The sequence below is a fragment of the Bactrocera tryoni genome, chromosome 3, assembly GCF_016617805.1.
Source record: "Bactrocera tryoni isolate S06 chromosome 3, CSIRO_BtryS06_freeze2, whole genome shotgun sequence".
In the NCBI taxonomy this organism is placed as follows: Eukaryota; Metazoa; Arthropoda; class Insecta; order Diptera; family Tephritidae; genus Bactrocera; species Bactrocera tryoni.
The window spans coordinates 77658537-77679816 of record NC_052501.1 but is presented as its reverse complement, the minus strand read 5'-3'; the positions used below and the strand labels follow the sequence as shown (position 1 = coordinate 77679816).

Below are 21280 nucleotides of genomic sequence, written 5' to 3'. Positions count from 1 at the left end.
GACAAATATGAAAATTTTTTTTTTTTGCTTTTTCTAAAAACTTGTCTACACCTTAATAAGTCCATTTCCAGATAATTTTGTATGCACGTGTTTATGTGTCTCTGTATAACTTTTTGTTTGCTGCTTTTCATTTCGCATATACAATACACTAAATTTTTGTTTTTTTTTTGTTGTATCAATGCTTGCCTGAAATTTTTATATTTTCCACGCTTATATGAAAATACACAATAAGTTAAATGTCTTTAGTTTATTTTTTTATATATATTTTGTTTATTTCATTTTGTTTTTTATTACTGGTTTTGTAAGTTTCACATTACATCAAGTAAATTTACAAAACATAACTAAAACGAACTTACAGTAAAATGTGAAAAATGAAAGGAGAGTTGCTTTTAAATATTAACTAGATAAAAAAAAATATTTAGTCAGAAAACAGCGATCATTGTGGTATATAGTTAGCAGTAGATAAGAAAATTTATATTTTTAAAATATAAATATAGGGTAGTCGAAAAAGTCTTATTCGTTTCAGCAAAGAATCGCATTGACTTTTTCAAAGATAGGTCGATCAGAGTGAGGTGCATTTTTCACATCGAAATTTTCAGAACGGAAGCGAGCGAATCGTTGTGCTAGATGAACTGATACAGCATCGTCTCCGTAAACTTCACAAATTTCATTGGTGGCTTTGCGTTGCATTTTTCCCTTTTTTTATAAAAAAAAAAATTTAAAATATAGCGAATTTCTGCAATATTTTCACTCTTTTCAGAATAGCTGTAACTTTTTTTTCAACTTCCCCGAATTTAATTTTTTTTGGTTAAAGGAAGTTTAAACTCTCATCTTTCCAACACTATATGGTATGACACAATGTCATTGGTAGCACTGGAGAAATACGATTGCAACGACAACTATTGACAAAATACGAAAATACTTTCTCGACTACCGTATAAACATGTCAAGTTTTCACTACATATAAATGTATGCACATGCAAGAAAAATCGCATGATTATCTAATACATAATTAATTTATATTTTACAATATAAAATTAAAGTATACCATACTAAAAAATATATAGTAGGAAATCATTTGAAGGAAAATCAAAATGAGAAAATTAACTCAGTTGGAAGGAATACAAAAATGTTTTGCTATTTGTTTTCCTCTTATGTGGTTTTTCGTATTTGTAACGTTTTAAAAACTGGAAACTTTATGTACTTGTATTAATTTTACGGCTATTTTATTTTAAGTAAAGTTTTTTTTTCTTTTTTGTATATTTTTTTTTGTATTTTCTTTCTTGTTTTTGTTTTGTTGAGTGCATATATTTGTATGTATGTATAACTAAAGTTACCCATCAATGTCATCCGTAAATATGTATACATACATTTGTATATGCCACTTAAAATTACTTTAATAAAATATTTAAAACTTATAGTTTAAGTTTTCGTCACTCCGCTAAACGCCAGTAACTTGCAAGCGCGCCAGCGCTTAGTCACTCTCATCCTCTTCTTCTTCATCGGATGTATCTTTCTTCTTTGTCTTCTTAATGGGCTTCGCGGCGGGCTTGCCTTTCCGCTTCTTGGCAGCACCGGTGTCTGTGCCGCCGTTGGCCTCATACTCTTTGACGGCCTTGTTGTACTCTTCCTTCATTTTCATTGCTTTCTGTTCCCATTCCTGTTGATAGCGAAATGAAAAGACAAGCGTTTAGTTTATGTGTATGCAAATTTAAATTATATAAATTTTAATTAATAATAATAATTTTTTTGGTGTTTGTTTTGTCGGGTCCATAGATGTTATGCAATGATAAACAAGCAATTTGTAAACTTGACACCATTACACCGAACCCTTTTGTTGTGACATCTCGCGAGAATTGTCAATTGTTTTGAGCGCTGCAGAATATGTTGTTGTTCATTCTGTGCGCCCAATGTTTGGAATTCCTTTTTTTTATTTTTTTCTTTGTTTTTTCGTATTGTTTTATAGTTTTTTTTTTGTTTTTTGTTTTTTCTTATTTTTTATTTTTTTTTACGTTTTTTATAATTTTTTCTTTTTTTTTTGGATTTTACATTAGCTTGTTATATGTTAATATAGCTTTTTTGGCGAAAAGCTCCCTCGCTTTATTTATGGTAACTATTACACGCAGTCGTGTTTTCCCTGCGAACCACAAAATAAACTCTTTACACCGAGTCCGTGACCTCGGTGTATCCTCTGTTTTGAATACTCCTGTACCTGTTCAGATCTACTCTGACGGTTCTACTCTTCAAAATTCTGTTTTCTTTTTCACGTGTTGACGCACTAAAAATTAAACGAATATCAGATCTTCTATTTAACCTTAGAACATATTTATTCTGACTGACTCAATTGATTTATATCAATGCTATATATTTGTGAATCTGTTTCATACCAACTGTTCTCATCGAATTAGGTCCCTGGCTGCCCTATATATATTCTGACTGGTACTAAAAATTGGTTGAACTTCATCTTCTTCATATTTTTGTCATATCTATCTAACTTGTTCAAAATGCCCTGCAATCAATCTGTATTTTCCTCTTTGTTTTTTTTTGCACTACAATGAAGTATGTGAATAATAGAGCAATCCTTATACTACTGTTATTGGTCATGGGGCCAACTTATGCTTAAGCATAACGTTGACACTCAAGCATGTTCCATGTGAAGTAGTATCTTTGGAGCTCGGCCTCACCTTATAATCAATGTATATGTGCCCAGGCAGTAGACGACGCTAAAAATGGCAATATTTGGCGATATCACCATTTAGCCGTCGAGATACACCTGTTTTGGATTTTAGTCGCCTCTTACGACAGGCATACCTTACCGCGGGTAAATTCTACCGCCCCCTAACCCGCTGGGGGTCGTCGTTTAGTACATTATTTGATTTTTTTTAAACTTACAGATTTGTCTTTCATTCCACGCCATAATTCACCACCACGTTTGGCAATATCTGTGACTTTGCTGCCGGGATTATCTTTCTTGATTTGCTCACGATTCTCATTCAGCCACAGCATATAAGCTGACAGAGGACGCTTTGGACGTTCACCGGCCATATTTTGAATATTTGTTGGGATTGTTCAAATTTGAAACGTTTAGTACAGATTATTAGCACAGCTAATCGGCAAATTGGCAATTTCAACTGTAAGAAAAGAACAGATTTTATTAATTAATTTTGAGTGCATATGTATTTATGTATATGAATAGTGTTAATAGTTACAAGGATTGTGCTTTTTATGGCTTTTGCTTGTGTATACGCAAGTAGTTAAATGTAGGCGCGGGTGCATTTGTGTACAAAAGTATACATAAAGTATTTATCATTACATGTATGTATGTACATATGTACATAGGTACATATATATATAGTATACAAATAGGCATTTAGTAGCTGTATAGTCATTAAACCCTTATGTGATGGCATATAATATACTTTTGTTCAATAGAGTTTTCGTAGTTACCTAATTAGCTACCCAAAAATACATGTGATACGTATGTATGTATATACTTAGGTAAATATATGCACACACATGCATAGTTATGTATTTATAATCAATCACGTACACATGAATATTATATTATTTTAATTATTTATATGTACTTTTGTAAGTGTTTGCATACTTAAGTATGCATGTATGTATGTATATGCAATCACAATTATTTAACCCTATAATTACTTTAATACATTTGATTCATTGTGTTATTGTAATCATAAAAGATGCATTGCTATCGCTAGGAGTGTGCTGTATTGAGACACAATCAAATATATGTACACACTTATGTATGTATGTATGTCTTTTTGTATTCACATAACGTATGTATGTACATATAAACCTGGTGTAAGCTCAATTTAGGAATAGAAAAATATTGATCCGGAAGAATTGATTTTTGAAAGACGGCTATTTTTACAATTAAAAAAAAAAACAATATTGCAGAAATTCCCGAACGAACGGAAAAGTTCGAAAAACAATTTAAGAAAGTATAGTGGTAAGGTTTGCGTGGCCTCGAGTGTACATACATATTTACATACATAACTTCCCAGCTTTTATTAATCAAATCGAGCAGGCAAGTATCCAGTTAAAAGCTATGTAAACATAGCAATCAAATTTCCAACAGGGCGTCCTTTACATAGTGTTGCAAATAAATATATGTATGTATGTATGTATAGGTAGGTATGTATGTACATATGTATATATGTATGTATGTTCGCGCCATCTCTATGCTGCAATTCAAAGGTCGAGATACTTACCTGCTAAACTGCGCAAAGTTGTCGATTCATCCATTCAACAGAATGCTTTGACTGACGAACGGATAGAAGTCAGAAAGTTGGCCCTTGACCGTCTTCTGGCAGCCAGAGAAGCAGAGTCTGACACTGTAAATGGAAGGGTTAGATGTAATAAAGTGCCAAAGCTGAGTTCCACCAGTTTTTTGTTCAGTTTCTAACGAAGAACTCATAAAAGGGCTGTCGGGAGAGACTGCAGAGGTATGGAAATTTAGTGAATTCCCCTCTCACACCGTGGAAGTCGAGAGAACCGTCAAACTGGTGACAGAGGCATCTTCTAAAGTTATTGGCCCCCCAATCTCGTGATCGTTTTATACGCTCTACACTGAAATCTAGGCAACAAGTGCCAAAGTTTAGTACAAAATCTGATTTTATCAATAAATTTGACACAGATTCAGACTAAAACAAGCCTGACATATGGTTGGTTGGTTGGGTTGGGCTTGGGAGGAACCCGAAGAGCAGCCACCTCCACGCGGTGGGTTCTGGGTGACCAATACAGGTTAGCTGAGAGCTGCAACAATTTTCACCTTGCGCTGTGGCGCGCCGCCTTTACGCTCGTATCTCGGGAACGGTTCGTCCTACTGCCATGATCACGTATACCATTTCGGAGGCAATTGACGTGACAAATAACTTTTGTTTTATACATTTTGCCATGAGATGCGTATTTCAGGCGCTAGGTAGACAATTTCACGATTTTAGGCGAATTTCCGAAATTTCAAGGCCGGAGTTGGGGTTGAAGATGCAATCCGATCTCAAAACAAAAAGTTGCATTGGAATCAGGAAGTACTAAGGCAACTTTTCCGCACTATTAGAAATCCCGAATCGAAAAAAGTCCGGAATCGACCCACCCTAGTATGTATGTACATATGTACATATGTATATGTATATGTACATATGTACATACATATGTAAATATGTATGTATGCATGTATGTACATAGTATGTACATATGTACGTATGTATGTATACATTTATGTATGTATGGATGTTTACAACGTTACAGCTATGTGTAACTAATGATGGAATGCACATATAGTCCAGGTAAAATGAAACACTATATAGTCAGTGAACTATTGATTACACTGAAATAAAATAATTAATGAATATTTCTCAAAGAACACGCCAATAATTCTACTGCGTAAATCACAGAATTCTTCTTACTGCGGTAGTTTTCGAGTATTTTTTTTTGCATATGAGTAATATTACCAATAACAAAACAAAGAAACAAAGGCTAATATACCGTAAGCAGTGTTTCCCAAATATTTCTTTAATATTAATTTTAATTGCTAAATTTTACTTGAGTTTTGAATTTTCATATTGGGTAACAAATAGGAATAATATTTATTATGTATAATGTATGTACTATGTACACAAGTACATACATATGTATACACATACATACATATGTACATACTATGTATATTTATTGTGTATTTTAATTTTAACATAATAAAAGAATTTAACATGACCATTGCGTGTTGTTTTGTGTATTCGGTCTAATCTTATCTAATTTGGTTATAGATTAGATTAAAGATGCTTTTAAAATTCTACACATCATGCATGCATGCATGCCCATATACATAAATGTATTAAATAATATTTAATTTTTCATAAAAAAATTTAGCATATCGGCCACTTCATGCCATCAAATCTAGTGTGTGCGCCCTTTTGATTACATTTCCCCACATTTCACGCCAAAATATTACACTAAAAACATTTTATGCCGCCTTACAAACCGAGGTGAGTAGCGAGCGAGCAAAATGACATAGCAATCAACACATGCATACAATAAAGTTATTCAGCCAACAACGGCAGCAACAAATTATCATGAATAGCAACAATAAATTGTCAAATATGGCACACAAAAACATACGCACACTAACGCAAACCCATAAACATTCACACATATTCATACATATAAACGCAAGTAGCGGTATCTGTGTATTTGTTCGCATATAAGTGTGCATCTGTAGTGGCATAAGCTCATAAAGGCTGGCAGCGCCAACGTCGACTGCGCGACGTCAACGTCCAGTCAGTTTGAGGTCGGCGCTGTCGCTGCCGCGCGTTATGTGTGTGTGCTGCCAGCGTCATTGTTATACTGACGAATCGTACACACAGAACAGAAACAATGCTAGTGACTGTCGTCGTACATATTCGTAGTTGTCGCGACGCGTCATGCTTGTCGTCGTCGTGTCACTCATACGCCTGCGTGTGCTGAAATGGGTAAAGAACCAGAGGCGGCAGAGCAGCAAAAGCAAACGTAGCGTAGCCTAGCTGTTGAGTTGGCTCTGCCCGTTGGTTGTAGGTGTGTGTATGTATGTATGTGTGTGTGCAAATGTATATGTGAGTGCTTGCGGTTGTATTTGTGCGCATCGGCATTGGTGTTGGTGTTGGTGCTGTGTGCTGATTATGGATTTGCTATGGCTGTTGTGTGTTGGCGTTGGAGATTTTGAGCTTGTGCGCAATGCCAGCATTTTGGGGTAGATACTTTTGCAGGGATTTGCGCAGTGGACAGTTGCTTCTATGCTTTTGTATGCGAGCACAATTTATTCGGCCATATGCATACATACACATACATACATATATTTATGTTCATACATACATACATATACGATATGCGTTTCAATGAGTAGGTATCTCTTTGGCGCTCAGCCTTACATACATACATGCGAATACTGGAAAAATATGTGAGCATGTAGTTATGCAAGCGCCTACAAGTAGATATGTATTTAAATGACGACGTTTGAGTGTTTTTTTCTCTAAAACATAAAAATACAGTTTAAATACATGCATACATACGGATATGTATGCGCGCTTCCAAGCTGTCGGCCACGTCTTCACTAACACCAGCAACTAACTCGATGTTTGTTGTTGTAGTTGCAGTGGTTACAATTTTTTTCTTTGCTTGCAGTACAGCCAAACACACAATACATGCATAGCACTCATAAAATTGTGTAATTCCTTTCCCTTGCGAGTATCACAAGCAAGCAATATTTGTATACAGTGGGTGTAATTGCACGCCGTCTACTTGCTTCTCAGCCGTTGTTAATATTTTAAAATTTCTTGTCTATTTTTTTTTATTTTATTAATTTTTTTTTTTTAATTTTATATTTTTTTATTTTATTAATTTTTTTTTTAATTTTATATTTTTTATTTTACTGAATTTAATTTTTTAATTTTAAATTTTTTTAAATGTTATAATTTTTTTTTAATTTTATAATTTTTTTTTTTTTAGTTTCAGTAATTTTTTCAATTTTATTAATTTTTATTTAATTTTAAGATTTTTTTTAATTTTTTTAATTTTGTTTGGTTTTCTAATTATTTAAATTAATTTTTTGTTTTTGAGAAGTTTTTATAATTACCAAAAATACTAAATAAATGCTGATAAAATGTTTTTCGCGTTTGTGTCTGTGCGCACATTTAATGCTGACTACTTTTGTTTAACGCTTAGCGAGGTACAGTTATGCGCAATAGAGCACGCAAAAGCATGCTTGCAGCCATATACCAACTTACGGACATACGCACTTGGGTGTTAAGTTAAGTTTGGTGCTAAATTTTGTACTAAATTTTCTTCACATGTTATTTAGCTGCGCATGCTCGCCCTGACGTTACATACTGCCATGCAAATGAACTCCTCTACCATTAGCAGGCACATTACTCATACGCCATGTCGCACAATTAAGGCTTGCTATAAGTTGGTAGTTGCATTTAATATATGAATTTATCGCATGTTATAATATTATTTATATTATTTGCAATATCATCTCATGTTTAAGCAGCATTTAAATATAGATACATACAAGCAGCTATGTATGTATGCATGGTATATTATACAAACTAGCTGCAGACTCCTATTGCAAAATAAATACTTGCAGAAAAATGTAATTGCAATGAAAAAAGTTTCTTAACTACAAAGTTGTAATATTTGCGGTTTAATGGCGGCTGAGTCCGTTTTTCTATTGATATGTTTCACGACAGCCAAACCATTCGCAGGCAGTCAAGCAGACAGCTGAGGGTTACTCGCCTAAAAGTCGACTCATCAACACATACAACCACAAGCAATCATACAAATGTATGTATGTATGTATGTATATATGCAAGTATGTATGCAAGAAAAGTTATTCAAATATCTGAAAGCGTTTGCTTCAGGAAAAATTTTCTCAAGCACAGCACAAATGCAATACTTAAAGGAGTTACACGTAGCATTCAGTTTTGGTGTGAGTTATTATTTGACTTGCTTTGAATTTCTGTATGCAGAAAGGCAAAGTTGAAAGTGTAAAATGTTTCTTTGTTGGTAAAATGCATTGAAGAAACTGGCAGGCTACTAGCATATGCTTAGATACTAAAAGATATCGTTGCAATAGCAGTCAGACAATTTATTTGAAATAAACGTAGTTGAGTATAAAGCGAACGTTGATGTTTCATTTTACGACAATGCGTATTTTGAACGTTGGAGTACATACATATGTATGTGAGGTTAGGTGAGATTATTTATTTATTATTTATTTTATTTTGTATAAATAAACATACTATGTATGAATATGGTACAGAAAGTTTTTTTATTTGACAAATGATCTTTATGTTATTCGGCATATAGTATTGTACACGGTAAAGCTACAATTTCCGCACAAATTGTTCAGATCGGATCACTACAGCATATAGCCGCCTTAAAAACTGACCAAAGCAGCACCTGTAAAGGCTTCTATGGCTTCGGTGCAGTCAAATTTCACTTTTATTTTTGGTTTTGTAGAAAATATTGCAAGTTAATATTTCTTTAAACCTGCTATTGGTGGTGAAATCATTTTCACTAGTGTTTCATACAAATACTAGGTTAGTTTGATGTGGTTTTAAATGGAAAAATACTATTATATTGGGTAGTCGAAAAAGTCTTTTCGTATTTTAGATGTCGTAGCAGTCGTATATCTTCAGTGCTACCAATCACATTGTGTCATACGATATAGTGTGGAAAGGTAAGATTTTAAGTTTCATTTAATATTTTCAAATAAAAAAATCGATTTTTTAAAGCTTTTAGTAACTCTAAGAAATACATATGTATGTACATACATACATTAGTATAAGTATTCTATAGCATATGAAAAATTAATAATAAATTAACTTTTGCTATATAGCTTTCATTTAAAGCGATCTGTACATAAAAGTCACGTGGCAGCCCTGCTACCTTATAAGCTTTCATATTTCATATTTTTGCTGTAGGGCCTTATAGTCATCACCTTACACTCATAACTTGCCATTACTAACCTGACTTCACTTACGCCAACAAACAAAAAATAGCGATAAGTGTATATAAAGATTGACAGCAAATAATAAAAAATTGACATAACCGCGATAACACTCTACAAAGTGACTTGACTCAAACTCTCCAAAATAAATATAACGCGAAAAAGTGTATATACATTCATAGGTACATACATACTATGTATGTATATGAAAAGTACATGTAATTTCACTATAAAGTGTATGCGCGCATGCAACGAGTGCTATATAAGAATCAGTCAACGAGCGATAATGGTTCACAAAATACACGATCGCTGAATAAACAGATACACTTCGCTGAGTATACGTCGTATAGAACAGAAAAAGCGTCGATTTGAAAAACAATTTGCGCATATTTAATATACACCGCAAGCACTTTGCGGGGTAGTCGGTGTTAGTGTGGTGAATAAGTGGTAATGGCGCGCAAAATACCACACAGTGCACACCCCCTTTTAACACAACATTCACAGTTTCAAAAACAATGTACACACATAGATACAGTTAAGTGTATGTAAACCTGCAACGTGTGTATATATGTACATATGTACATGTGTTTGTCTATACTTCAATATGGCGAACGTGATCGCCGAGCAATCGCTGCGATATTTGCGCAAACAAAAAGCAAACGCTGCGGAGGGAAAAGTGTTTAGCTTAAGGAAAAAAATATGCTTACGTTATGAAAAGTGAGTGAGCGTTTAAGCGGCACAAAGTCTACTCCTGCTCATATAACGAATTTTTTTAAGAGCGTAACTTTGTGTCAGCGCTTGTGTGGCACTTGTCATTACACGCGGCTTTACTTTTAAACTATTTTATGTTTTTGAATTCGAATTGTGAAATTTTAAGCATTATCGGCAGATATGTCGAAAGAGATAACAAATAGTTGTAAAAATACAGATGTATAGCAGTATGTATGTATATCTTATATTAACATGAGCGGTTTACGTGAAAGTCCATTACTTGTGTTGTTACCTTGTCATTCACATGTCAATCGGTTCTATGACAGCAAAAACAGTCTGCTAAATTATGCCTACTGAAACTATTTTCCAAAAATTATTTGGGCAATGTTTTATGCTGCTACCACAACAACAAAATAACAACAATATTAGTTTCCTTACAAAAATAAATCGCTTAAACATCACAGCACTCGCTAAGTGTTCCTACCATAATGCAGCAAAGCAGTTGTTTATGCAGTTCTTAATTAACAAAAGGCCTGTTAGGCATAATGCTAAAAATAATTATTGCTAGAAAAACATGTGTATGATTTTACACGTGCGCAAATTCATTAATTCAAAGCATTTATTAACTTAGGTTTTTGCTTGAAGAACGTTTGAAAATATGTACCTATTTACGGTGTCAATTAAGTGTAACGATAAGGAACAAATAAGACGGTAATGCAAACAATTTAATGGTAAAAAATAATGTTTTTTATCAAGTTGTGCCACTTTTTACAATTAAATTTTCCGCTTATTTTACAGCTAAAACTCATCAACCCTGAATTGTTAGCCATTTTTATCAAAAAACTTGTTATATTTAGCTTTTAACTGATGAAATATTTAACACTTCTAAAATTAAAACTTTAATGACGGTGACACGCATTCTAAAGTGTATCAAAACGTATTTTAACCATTATGTTTTATACATACATAAAAGCGCAAGAAGAAGCAAACACATATGGGTTGTAAATATACAGTAGGTATTTGTCGGTACCAATTGAGATTGAGTCATGGTAGTGGAAAAGGTATGCGAGATCTTCGTGTACACGATTGTATTCTATACAGACGAAATTTTCGGTACACACATACAATGGTAAACAATTTTTGGCGCCATTTCTACAAATGTTGAAGAGTGCTTTGTGGTAGCACATGTTGACGACTTCATGATATATTTAAGGAATTGTGTTTTATTTGCTGATAGTGCATCACTTTATAAGCATATCTTAATAAATATTTATAATTGGCGGTTTTTAGATGGTGTTCAGCTGTTAAACAATATCTAAATATTTTTTATGGAATTTTGTTTGCGGTCAACAAGCTAATCAGCATTAGCTATGCAATTAATTCGAATTTAAAATAGAAATTATATTATATTTATATATTAAAATTACGTGTCGCGATGGACTTCTAAACTATTGAACCGATTTTAGCAAAATTTAGCACACTGTGTCCAGTTGGAGCCGACTTAGAAGATAGGATAGATATTTTCACTATATTGAATAGCTTATTATATGAATAATCGTATAAAATGTATACCACAAGCAACGCGTGGCCGGATCCACTATTTTTTTTATATATATTTAATGCAAGCAAATAAGGAAAATTGCTGCGCAGTGTTGCATTTAATAAAATTTGTGTTGAAATTTTCAACTTTTTGTTTATTTTTTGACCTTCAATATTCTTAAATTTGTTTGTTTAGTTTATTATCTACAACAGTGATTTATTTGATGAAATCTTTTACGATAAGATTTTTGTTAGTAGATAAAAATAACTTTTTGTGTTTGCATATTGATTGTTTGTGTAATTTGTAATCAATATTTAGTCAATAAAAATTTTGTGGTTATAAAATCAATGTGGATCGCTGCCAACGGTAGCTGTGGTCTTCATAACAACCGCAAATTGTGTGTACAATAATGTTATAAAAATCCGAAGAATTTTAGTATTTTGTGTGAAATTGTTTATTAATTTATTTGAATTAATTATATTGTATATATGTTGAAATATTTTCTGTTATTTAGACTAAATATTATTTTGGGTAAAAAGGACTTACAGAATATTTTTATTATTTTTATTTTAAAGCCTTTAGCCTTTATTTTTACTAAATGCATTAATTTTTTTATTTTTTTTTTTTTATTAAATATTGTTTTTTTACTAAATATTTTTTTATTAAATTTATTTTTATAAATTTATGAACATTTAAGTTCATCTTACAATAACAATACAAAATGTATATTTATTATATTATACAAGTATCTAGCTAGTAATCGAAAAGTCGCACCAAGCCCGGTAAGTTTGTATTACGTGTATAATCACACAAATCTTTGGCATAATTTTTAAATTCCAATATTGAAATAAATTATATTTTAGTGTTTAATTTTGATTATTTTAGCTCTCTTTTAGTTTTTATTTTTCAATTTTTTATTAATATTTGTAGTATTTATTTTTTAAATTTTCTAAATTTTTTTGTATATCTTTTCAATACAACAGATTTTTTTGGTATTTGTTTTACAAAGTTTTATGTATTTATTTTGGTTAATTTTTTAGTAATTACTTTTCAATATTTTAGTTAATTTTTATTATATTATTTATTTTTTAATATTTTAATAATTAGTTTTTCATATACATACATATGTACATATGTATCTTTATTAATATTATAACAGAATTTTAGTATTTATTTCTCATTATTTTTTTAATTTTTTTAGTATTTCTTTGTCATGAGTTTGACTCATTTTTAATTATTATTTTTTAATAAATTTTTTAGTAACCAATTTTCAATATTTCAGTTAATTTTTTTTATTTATTTTTAATATTCCTATATATTTTTCAATATTATAACAGATTTTTAAATTATTTATTTTTCAATAATTTGTATTCACAATTATTTTCCAATATGTAATTTAAATTTAATTTTTTGTGTATATTTAGTATGTACCTACTGTTTGTACATACATATGTATGTATGTGTGTACATGTTTTCCTAATTTTCAAAATTTTTTCAAATTTTGTGATTTGCTTAAACGTATTTGTTTTTTTTACCAAACAACTGTGCGCATTAATTCAAATCTGTTTATACTTTTGTTGTTAACGATAGCGCCATTGCGCCAATATGGTGATTGGAATCTGTGCAATTGCCATTGTAAGCGATACTTTCGTTTCCAACGCACTGTTGCAACAAATATGTGCTGTTTTTGCATAAAACTCGGCGAGAAATGTGCCAGGCTGTATGCATGTAAATTTTACTTAGATAGATAAATATTTACATACATGCATACACACATACATACATAGATACATACGAAATTAAGTGCAAAATTAGCCTTCTAACTTGCCATGCACTCTTCCTGACATTTTCAATTTATTAGAATATTACAAAACCGTTAATGCTTTTCAATATACTAAATTTCATAGTTTAATGTATGTACATATGTATGTGCACATGCCTAGTTTTAGCACAAACGCTATACAGTCAGTACAGATGAACGCGTTGCTGCTCATTGCTTGCCAACATATGAATATATAGTAGCTATAGTATGTATTATTGGCGCACAGTGTAACAAATAACTTTAATTGCACTTAAATTTAGTACACCACACTTTCTACTTAACTTCTTAATTTGTTTAAATAAATTGCAAATAATTTTTAACCAACCACAATGACACAAAATACTCTACAGTTATATATATAAAATGATAAAACTTGTGAAATTTTCAGTGTTGAAAAAAAAAACTCACTTGAAGCACTGCGTGTGTTCGCCTAGCGTTGAGATCAAAACGACAAAACGTACTGTGCCCACGGTGGCTTAGGAGACTTTCGTACTGCCTTTGGTACTGGCGATATGAATACGTAGCAGCAGCAGCAGCGCCAGTAATACAGCAGTAGTAGAAAATACACTTGAACACAGCGAGTATATGCAGGCCACCACAGTGGTTGATTTCTTCGTCGTTGCTTCGCTAGCTGGCTGGCGTACGTTGCTACTTCGACGCTATTATCACTTTATGGCGCTGTATGGCTCTGGCTTGCTTGTTAGCTGAGTCGTTGAGTCGATTCTCACACAGAACGAAGCATTAACGAATACAGTATGAAATACAAAATACTTTGGTTTGCCTTGCTTTGGCTGCGCTGTGCTTGGGTTTATATGAACAGCGAAGAAAATTTTATACACTGCTGCTACTGCGGCTATTGCTACTACTCTGATTGCTGCTGATTGCCCTGCTGCCTTTGCCGTTGTCGTTGTCGACGACATTAAACGATTCTGCATAGGTACATACATTTGGGCTGCCTTGCCTGGCTGGCTGGCTGCCTGCCTGCCTGCGTGCCTTGTGTACTGCGGCAGCAAGAAGAACAAGCAGCTACACAGCAATACACAGTTGAGTCGAGTCAAAAAGCAACCACTACACAGGCCAGCAGAGACTTCGTGCATGTCTGTATGTAAGCAGTTGCCACTAGGCGTACGGGCCGGCAGCAGATATAACGCAAATACACTTTCACATACATTTAGTTATGCAAACATACGAACATGTACGTGCTGACAACCAGCGTCTATAGCGACTATAGAGGAGAAGTGACATACTATACTAATACATATTTACATGTAGAGAGGCCATCAAGACAAGAGCAGCAGCGTCGATATTAGTAGTGGCAGCTGCAACAACAGCACCGGCAAAGCAAAAGTATAGCTGACATGGTTGTGCGATATAGCTGGCCTGCCTTTGGCTGCTTTTAATATGGCTGCCATACGAACGAGCTAACGAACCAGCAAGCCGGTGAACTAACGAACGGCCATACGAATACGGCAAACAAATTTACATAGATGTACGTCTGTATGTAAACGTACATTTGTAGCGCTGCTGACTGATTTCGATATAAGTACATATTTCAACTCAATTCAACTCGTGGTAAAGGCGATTGTAGAGCAAAGCACCACTGCTAAATCGAAATGGCGAACCGGCTGGCTGACTGACTGACTGACTGGCGGTCTCGCCGAGCGTCTGATGCACCGAACAACCCGACAAATTGACATTGTGACTGCTTTGACTGGCTTGTTGGCTGTACTCTACGACTGGTGTAGATACAAGCAGGCAGGCAGGCAGGCAGTGCCAGTAAAGTAAGTAGATTTCGCTCGATCGTATACAAAAACGGTTGATTCGTGGTGTGAGAAATGGTAGTCATTTGAGGGGTACTATGTGAATTTTGGCGGGGTACTGGATTGCAGTGGTGGGGCAAGGCGGCGGCATGAGTTAACGAACAAATATGTGCGCCAGCGAGCAGGCTGGTTAATATTAATAACAACAACAATAACCATTGCAAACAACAACAGTTTAACATAAAAAACAACAAACAGCAACGCATACAGCTGTCGTATAATCAGCCGCCACAGTACAGTACTGTGCTACAGCAATGAGCTGACTGAAGCAAAGATAGCAACAATAAAAAACACAGGCACATTTTGCACAAAGCTCACAAATACCTATCTACATATGTACATATATACACATATAGCATACACTATACATATCTACATGTATTATATAGAATCGAATGAGACGAAGCGTTCGACGACCGCCTATCTACCCTCACGCGGCAAATGTCCCACAGCGTCGTCGTGCAAATAATGCTCTGTACCGAAAACTCAGCAAGCAGCTGTCGACTCATTGACAAAACGAACGAATAAACACCACATACATGTATGTATATACTTAGTTATGCTCACGAATGGGTGGCGTTTTGGCTCTGCATGAGAAAAATATATATTTCTATACGTCGTTGCTCTTGCAGTGCGTTGCGCGTTCGTCGTTAGCTGTTGACGTTTATCACACTGGTGGCGTGCATATTAAGCTAACATTTTCGTATGAAAATCGGCCATTGCACTGTGTGTCGTTCATATGAAATGCTTGGTGAGTTTTTTTTGACACCGTTCCAATATCCTGACACGTTAGTGTACAATCGTTTTTTGAGTCGCCGATATATTTTAGGCAACCAAGTAAACAACCAGACAGTCGACTACCAGATAGGTAAGTAGCCAGTTAGTCAGCCATCGCGGGAAAATCTCTACCAGCGCATGCATTCATGTTCATAGTATGTACTACAGCATACAGTACTAGGTATGTGGGAATGTGGAGAAGTACGCATGCACATGAGATTGTTTATTAGTTGCCGGCATCGGTACCGGTAGTTCGAGCGCAGCACATGCTAATGATTTTATACCGGCTAAGCGCGCATTACTCAGCATATCCATCGAATGGACTGGCCGACATGTGGAATTTAAAGTCTTTGGCTTGTGAGGTTTATGAGTATTATATTCAGGAAATTTGTGTCACAAACGCTTAGTGGCGTGTGTTTTTTAAGTGCATTAATAGCTTTAAGTAATTGCATGAAGATTTGTTATTTTTTAACATTAGTGCTAACGGAAATCGATTAAATTAGTCCATAATATGCACATATGTACATATGTAAGTACATACTATGTGAGTTAATATTCGGTAGTGTAAACTTTTCGGCGGAATGTAAGATTCTAGTTTTTCTTAAATATATGGTATATGTTTTGATCAAATTTGATTATACTTTATGTGTTTTTAATATCTACTTACTTATATGTTACTTTTGTAATATTCACATATCTTTTGGTTTATTTTACACGATATTCCTGCTATTGGTGGCAGCTTTTTGATGCTATCCGGCAAATGGATATGGATCTATTGATAATAGCTTTCTTATGCTATTCGAAAATTGATATGACTAAAAAAAAATTTTAAATGTTCTCAGTGCGACTGTTGAGTTTATTGCAAGTTTTTCTTGTTAAAATATACTTCAAGATTACCGACCGCTGAAGTGCCTATCTTGCTGGGGAAAAACACTTTTATCTTCAATTTTAGATTATGTTCCTATTAGGAAAAAGACATAATCTGCAATTTTGGTTTATGCTTCAGACCGAATGTTGTCACCCTGTTAGAACTGGCCTAGATTTTATGCGCTAAAGGGTTATTATTTCGCCGATCCAACCCGACCAAGATTTTATACGCTCAATCCAACCCGATTTGGTTTGGTAAGTAGTAAGTTAAGTTTTTAACCTCACCATGTACATACATATGTATGTATGTATATGAATATAACAGTGAGGTGCTATAAGGCCATCGGCTATAAAGCCATATGGCTTTATTTCCCAACAAGAGGGGATGGCCTTATAGCATCCCACCGAATATAACAGCTCATATCGTTACATTCAATTTTTTTACGGAATATCAACAGAGCTCTAACAACTTTTCGGGACATCAAAAATATACATACATATGTACATACTATAGATATGTATACAAATTTGTAAATATGACACAATAAATATTTTTCACGCAATTACTTATGAAATATTTAATTACATGATTGAATATAAAATAAATAAATACAGCAAATAAAATGTCAATATAAACTAGAATCTACACGCTGTTTACTATTCTATTGAATGTAGGTCAAGGTGATATATTAGCATCAATTAACACTAAGCCCATATGTGGTCGCCAGACAAGGTATTACGTACGCACATGTGGCGCAAACACCAATTCAAATATTAAAATTCATCGGTACGTAGATTTACAATGAAAACGATGCCATTGAAATTGCATATGCACTAATATCTATGTATATACATACATAGTATGTATTGCATTACTCTATTGCCCTTTGACCGGACTACAATCGTAAGATGCACATTCGAGCTGGCTAGCCTGGAGTACTAACTGTTTGGCGGTGTTAACAATGAAGTGCGTATTGTCATGAAGTACCTACTCCTACACACCATACTTTCATACCCCGGAACAGTAGTTGGTTCGTGTGTACGTCTAAAAATTTGCGCGCCCAAAGTATCTCGTATAAAATTGAAATATAGCCGTACAACGCATGTTTTCTGACAGTGGCGTCCATATTGTTGCACTATGAATTTGTGTAAATTTTGTCGCAACTCAGCATAAAATTACATACGCATGGGTAGTAGTCGTGAGACACGACTGTAGTAGCGTTCAATGGCGAGGCTTCGCAGCGTTACTAGTCAGCGTCGCTTTTGCTGCCGCTGTCACCACGCTGCGTGTGAGTACTTTTGTTTTCAACAGCTCGCATGGCTGTGTGTGTCTGAATTGTGCGATTAAGTCCAATATTAGTGTATTTGTGCGTTTGCATAAAAGCCACAAAAGTAGCAACGCCACTAGAGCAAGAGCGCCGCGCTGGTGTTATCGAGGGAGGCTCAGCATAGCAGCATAGCTGTGAGCATATTGTAATACATATTGATATTCGTAGGAAAATCAGCGCAGAGCTTTGTTTCAGATTTGCTTTCACCCTTTCGGAATAAATTCACAATAAACAGATTGGTGTGTATAGGTTTAAGATATTATGCTTATGCGCGCGCCCGTCACTTCTTGAACTTACTGGTGTGTGTTTTGGTGTAGCGACGCGCGGCTTCAAAGCATACTTTTGTACGCCGCGCGCGCATAAATGCGGCGAAGGCGGCAGCAGCTCATAAAAATGTCGCTACTTCCTAGTGTTTGGCTCGGCGTACAACGCTGCGAAACGTTGTTTTTTGCAAATTTCACCATTTCGCAAATTCTTAGTTAATAAATTAATAAATTTAAATATTATGTAGCTAAAAGGGGCATGAGAATTGTGGTATCTCCATACATGGCCCGCGCGCGCGCACTTTCCGTTTATTAAATAATCATGTTGGTTACTCGCCACGCAACTCTACACATAAGCATACATATGTATGTATGTATAACTGTGCTAACCAGAACACCGCTATTGGCCTTCTTCCCCTGCGTTTCATTTGCTGTGCTGCAAAGTGGCGCCCTCGTTGATAGGCAAACATTGCCGTTGACGTTGACGTAGACGTAGACGTTAACGCTGCCGGTGTGAACAATCAACGCTCTACATTGCTTTCGTCCGTGTTGTCGTCGCATTGCCCCTCGCGCCCTTGCATTAAGCCGCCCTCCGCAATAACCGCTTAGTCCCTAACCGCACTTACCCCCGCTCCCTATTCAATACTAGTACATATGTACATATGTGTGAAATATGTACACACACACAGTATGTATGTATGTATGTATAGCCTCTTGTACAGCGCAGCCCCCTCTGCACTGCACCACACCGCCCAAGTACCTATACTCTCACACCATCTTACAGCTAAACTTTTTTATACGACGTAATTAACCACATATTTCAATGTACATTTATAGAAAATCTTCACATATTTGCTGCATTTCTTTTCAAAATATATTTTAAATTTCGCGTGTAGCTTTTAAAAAATAACGGTCTCTTTCAGCATTGTATGGGAAAATATGAAAAACGCGCGCGCTTAATTTTCTTACAGTACAAAATACAGCGGAATATATCAGAAACGAGAATATAATGCCACCATCAACGAGCAACGGTACTCGTATGTATAACGAACAAACCCGCGCCAGTCAGCCACCTAGCCAAGTAGCGCCGTCCATGTTGAAATCTTCCAATATAATACGGCGGCGAGTATGAAAATTTCATAGAAAACCCACGCCAAATTGGGTCGTTTTCTTTCGCAATTTTTATGTAATAAAATGCAGCAAATTTGTGCGGTTTTATAAAAATTAAACACCTTGAACAATTTTCAATCGATGTTGGAAAAGCACTTTTCACTTACCTGTGGGAAAAAACGCTGTAATTTCGTTTTGAATTCACGCACTAAAATTTAATATTTCTTCTATACTTCCACTGGCTATGGCTGCCTTGTAGTTTTGCCTTGCGTGTTCACTTTAGATTTTATTCAATGCAGTTTAGTTGAGTTTGCCTTCGGTTTTTGGTTTTGCTTGCTTGCTTGCCTTTACCAGATACCAAGTGTTTCGTTCGCCAGTTCGCTAGTATAAAGTCGTTGCTAGTACCAGCCAGCCTATAGCAAGTCATTGTATCAGCCATACGGCCAGCCAGTTGAGTAGAGTACCAACGAAGGCAAACGAACGAGCATACGAACGAATGAAATACTCATCACACCACAGTCAAATGACCAGCCAACCACCAGCCCAGCCAGCCAATGTACGTTCGTACGTATGGGAGCACTCGCATATGCATATATATACAAAATCGTTGAGGTAGCAGTAACGGGTTCACAGGGGAAGTGACGATATAACGTCACAGCAAAACCAAATTTGGGCGGAGGGTTTGGTGGGCTGTAGTGGGGGGTTCATATGAAAACGCTCCGTATGCAAGTACAGTATTTCGTGTGTTGAAGAAGAAGCAGCAGCTATATTAGAGCCGCACAAGCCCGTCAGGCAGCGAGCTAATGGAAACAGCAACAGAAACAACTTTTTAACGAGTGTACGAATGATGGTCCCGCTGAGCAAAAACAACGGGGGTTGAGGGTCGGTGTTGAGTAGTATGTCAAAGCAAAGTGTTTGTATACTGTGTAAAGCCGCTTAGGCCAACAGTGTTTTTAGGCATTGTAACGGTTATGCAAAGTTAAAATTATGTATTAAGGTGGAAGAGGCTTGAGCTTGAGCAAATTGCATTGCCTTAATGCTGTAGCGAATCTCCAGCAGGACCTCCGATAAATTGAAAATTTTTCTGTTTAAAATACTTATCTCAAATCCAAAAACAAGAAAATTTATTATTAAATTAGATGAATACTTTTAGATATCCGTTTACCAAAAAAGGGGGTTTTCGTGAAAAAATTTACACTTTAGGGTGGTGAAAATTTTCATAGTTGTCATTAAAAATATTATAAAGTATCTTCAATCGTTTCCTGGTCAAGTCACCCGGTTTGAGAAGAGGCATTTCGAGTTTAAGATTATGGGAGCCGATTAGACTAAGTTAAAATATTCCATATCCATATTAAAAATATGGATACGTACAATCGATTTTTTGAAATTCACAAGCGGATAATTTCGAAATAGTCCACTGTATCCTATACTCAGGAGCATCTTCTGGTTAATACTTGAATTTGTATGTGCTTATACATTTGTATATAACAACTTACATATTTTTGTGATTTCTACTTCAATACATATTTACATA

General features: G+C 34.9%; 1 protein-coding gene and 1 long non-coding RNA gene across 2 annotated transcripts; one reads left to right on the top strand and one right to left on the bottom strand.

Moving 5' to 3' along the window:
* Window positions 1–1056: 1056 nt before the first annotated feature.
* LOC120772785 (high mobility group protein Z) lies at window positions 1057–20297 on the bottom strand. Its single transcript, XM_040101568.1, has 3 exons — window positions 19914–20297; window positions 2893–3131; window positions 1057–1660 (listed from the first exon to the last, which is right to left on the bottom strand). Exons 2-3 carry the CDS (start codon window positions 3043–3045, stop codon window positions 1475–1477), a joined length of 339 nt encoding a protein of 112 aa, XP_039957502.1. The 5' UTR covers window positions 3046–3131; window positions 19914–20297; the 3' UTR covers window positions 1057–1474.
* On the top strand, window positions 14555–16818 carry LOC120772786. Its single transcript, XR_005705095.1, has 2 exons — window positions 14555–15942; window positions 16034–16818. It is a non-coding gene; the product is annotated as an uncharacterized LOC120772786 (long non-coding RNA).
* Window positions 20298–21280: the final 983 nt, after the last annotated feature.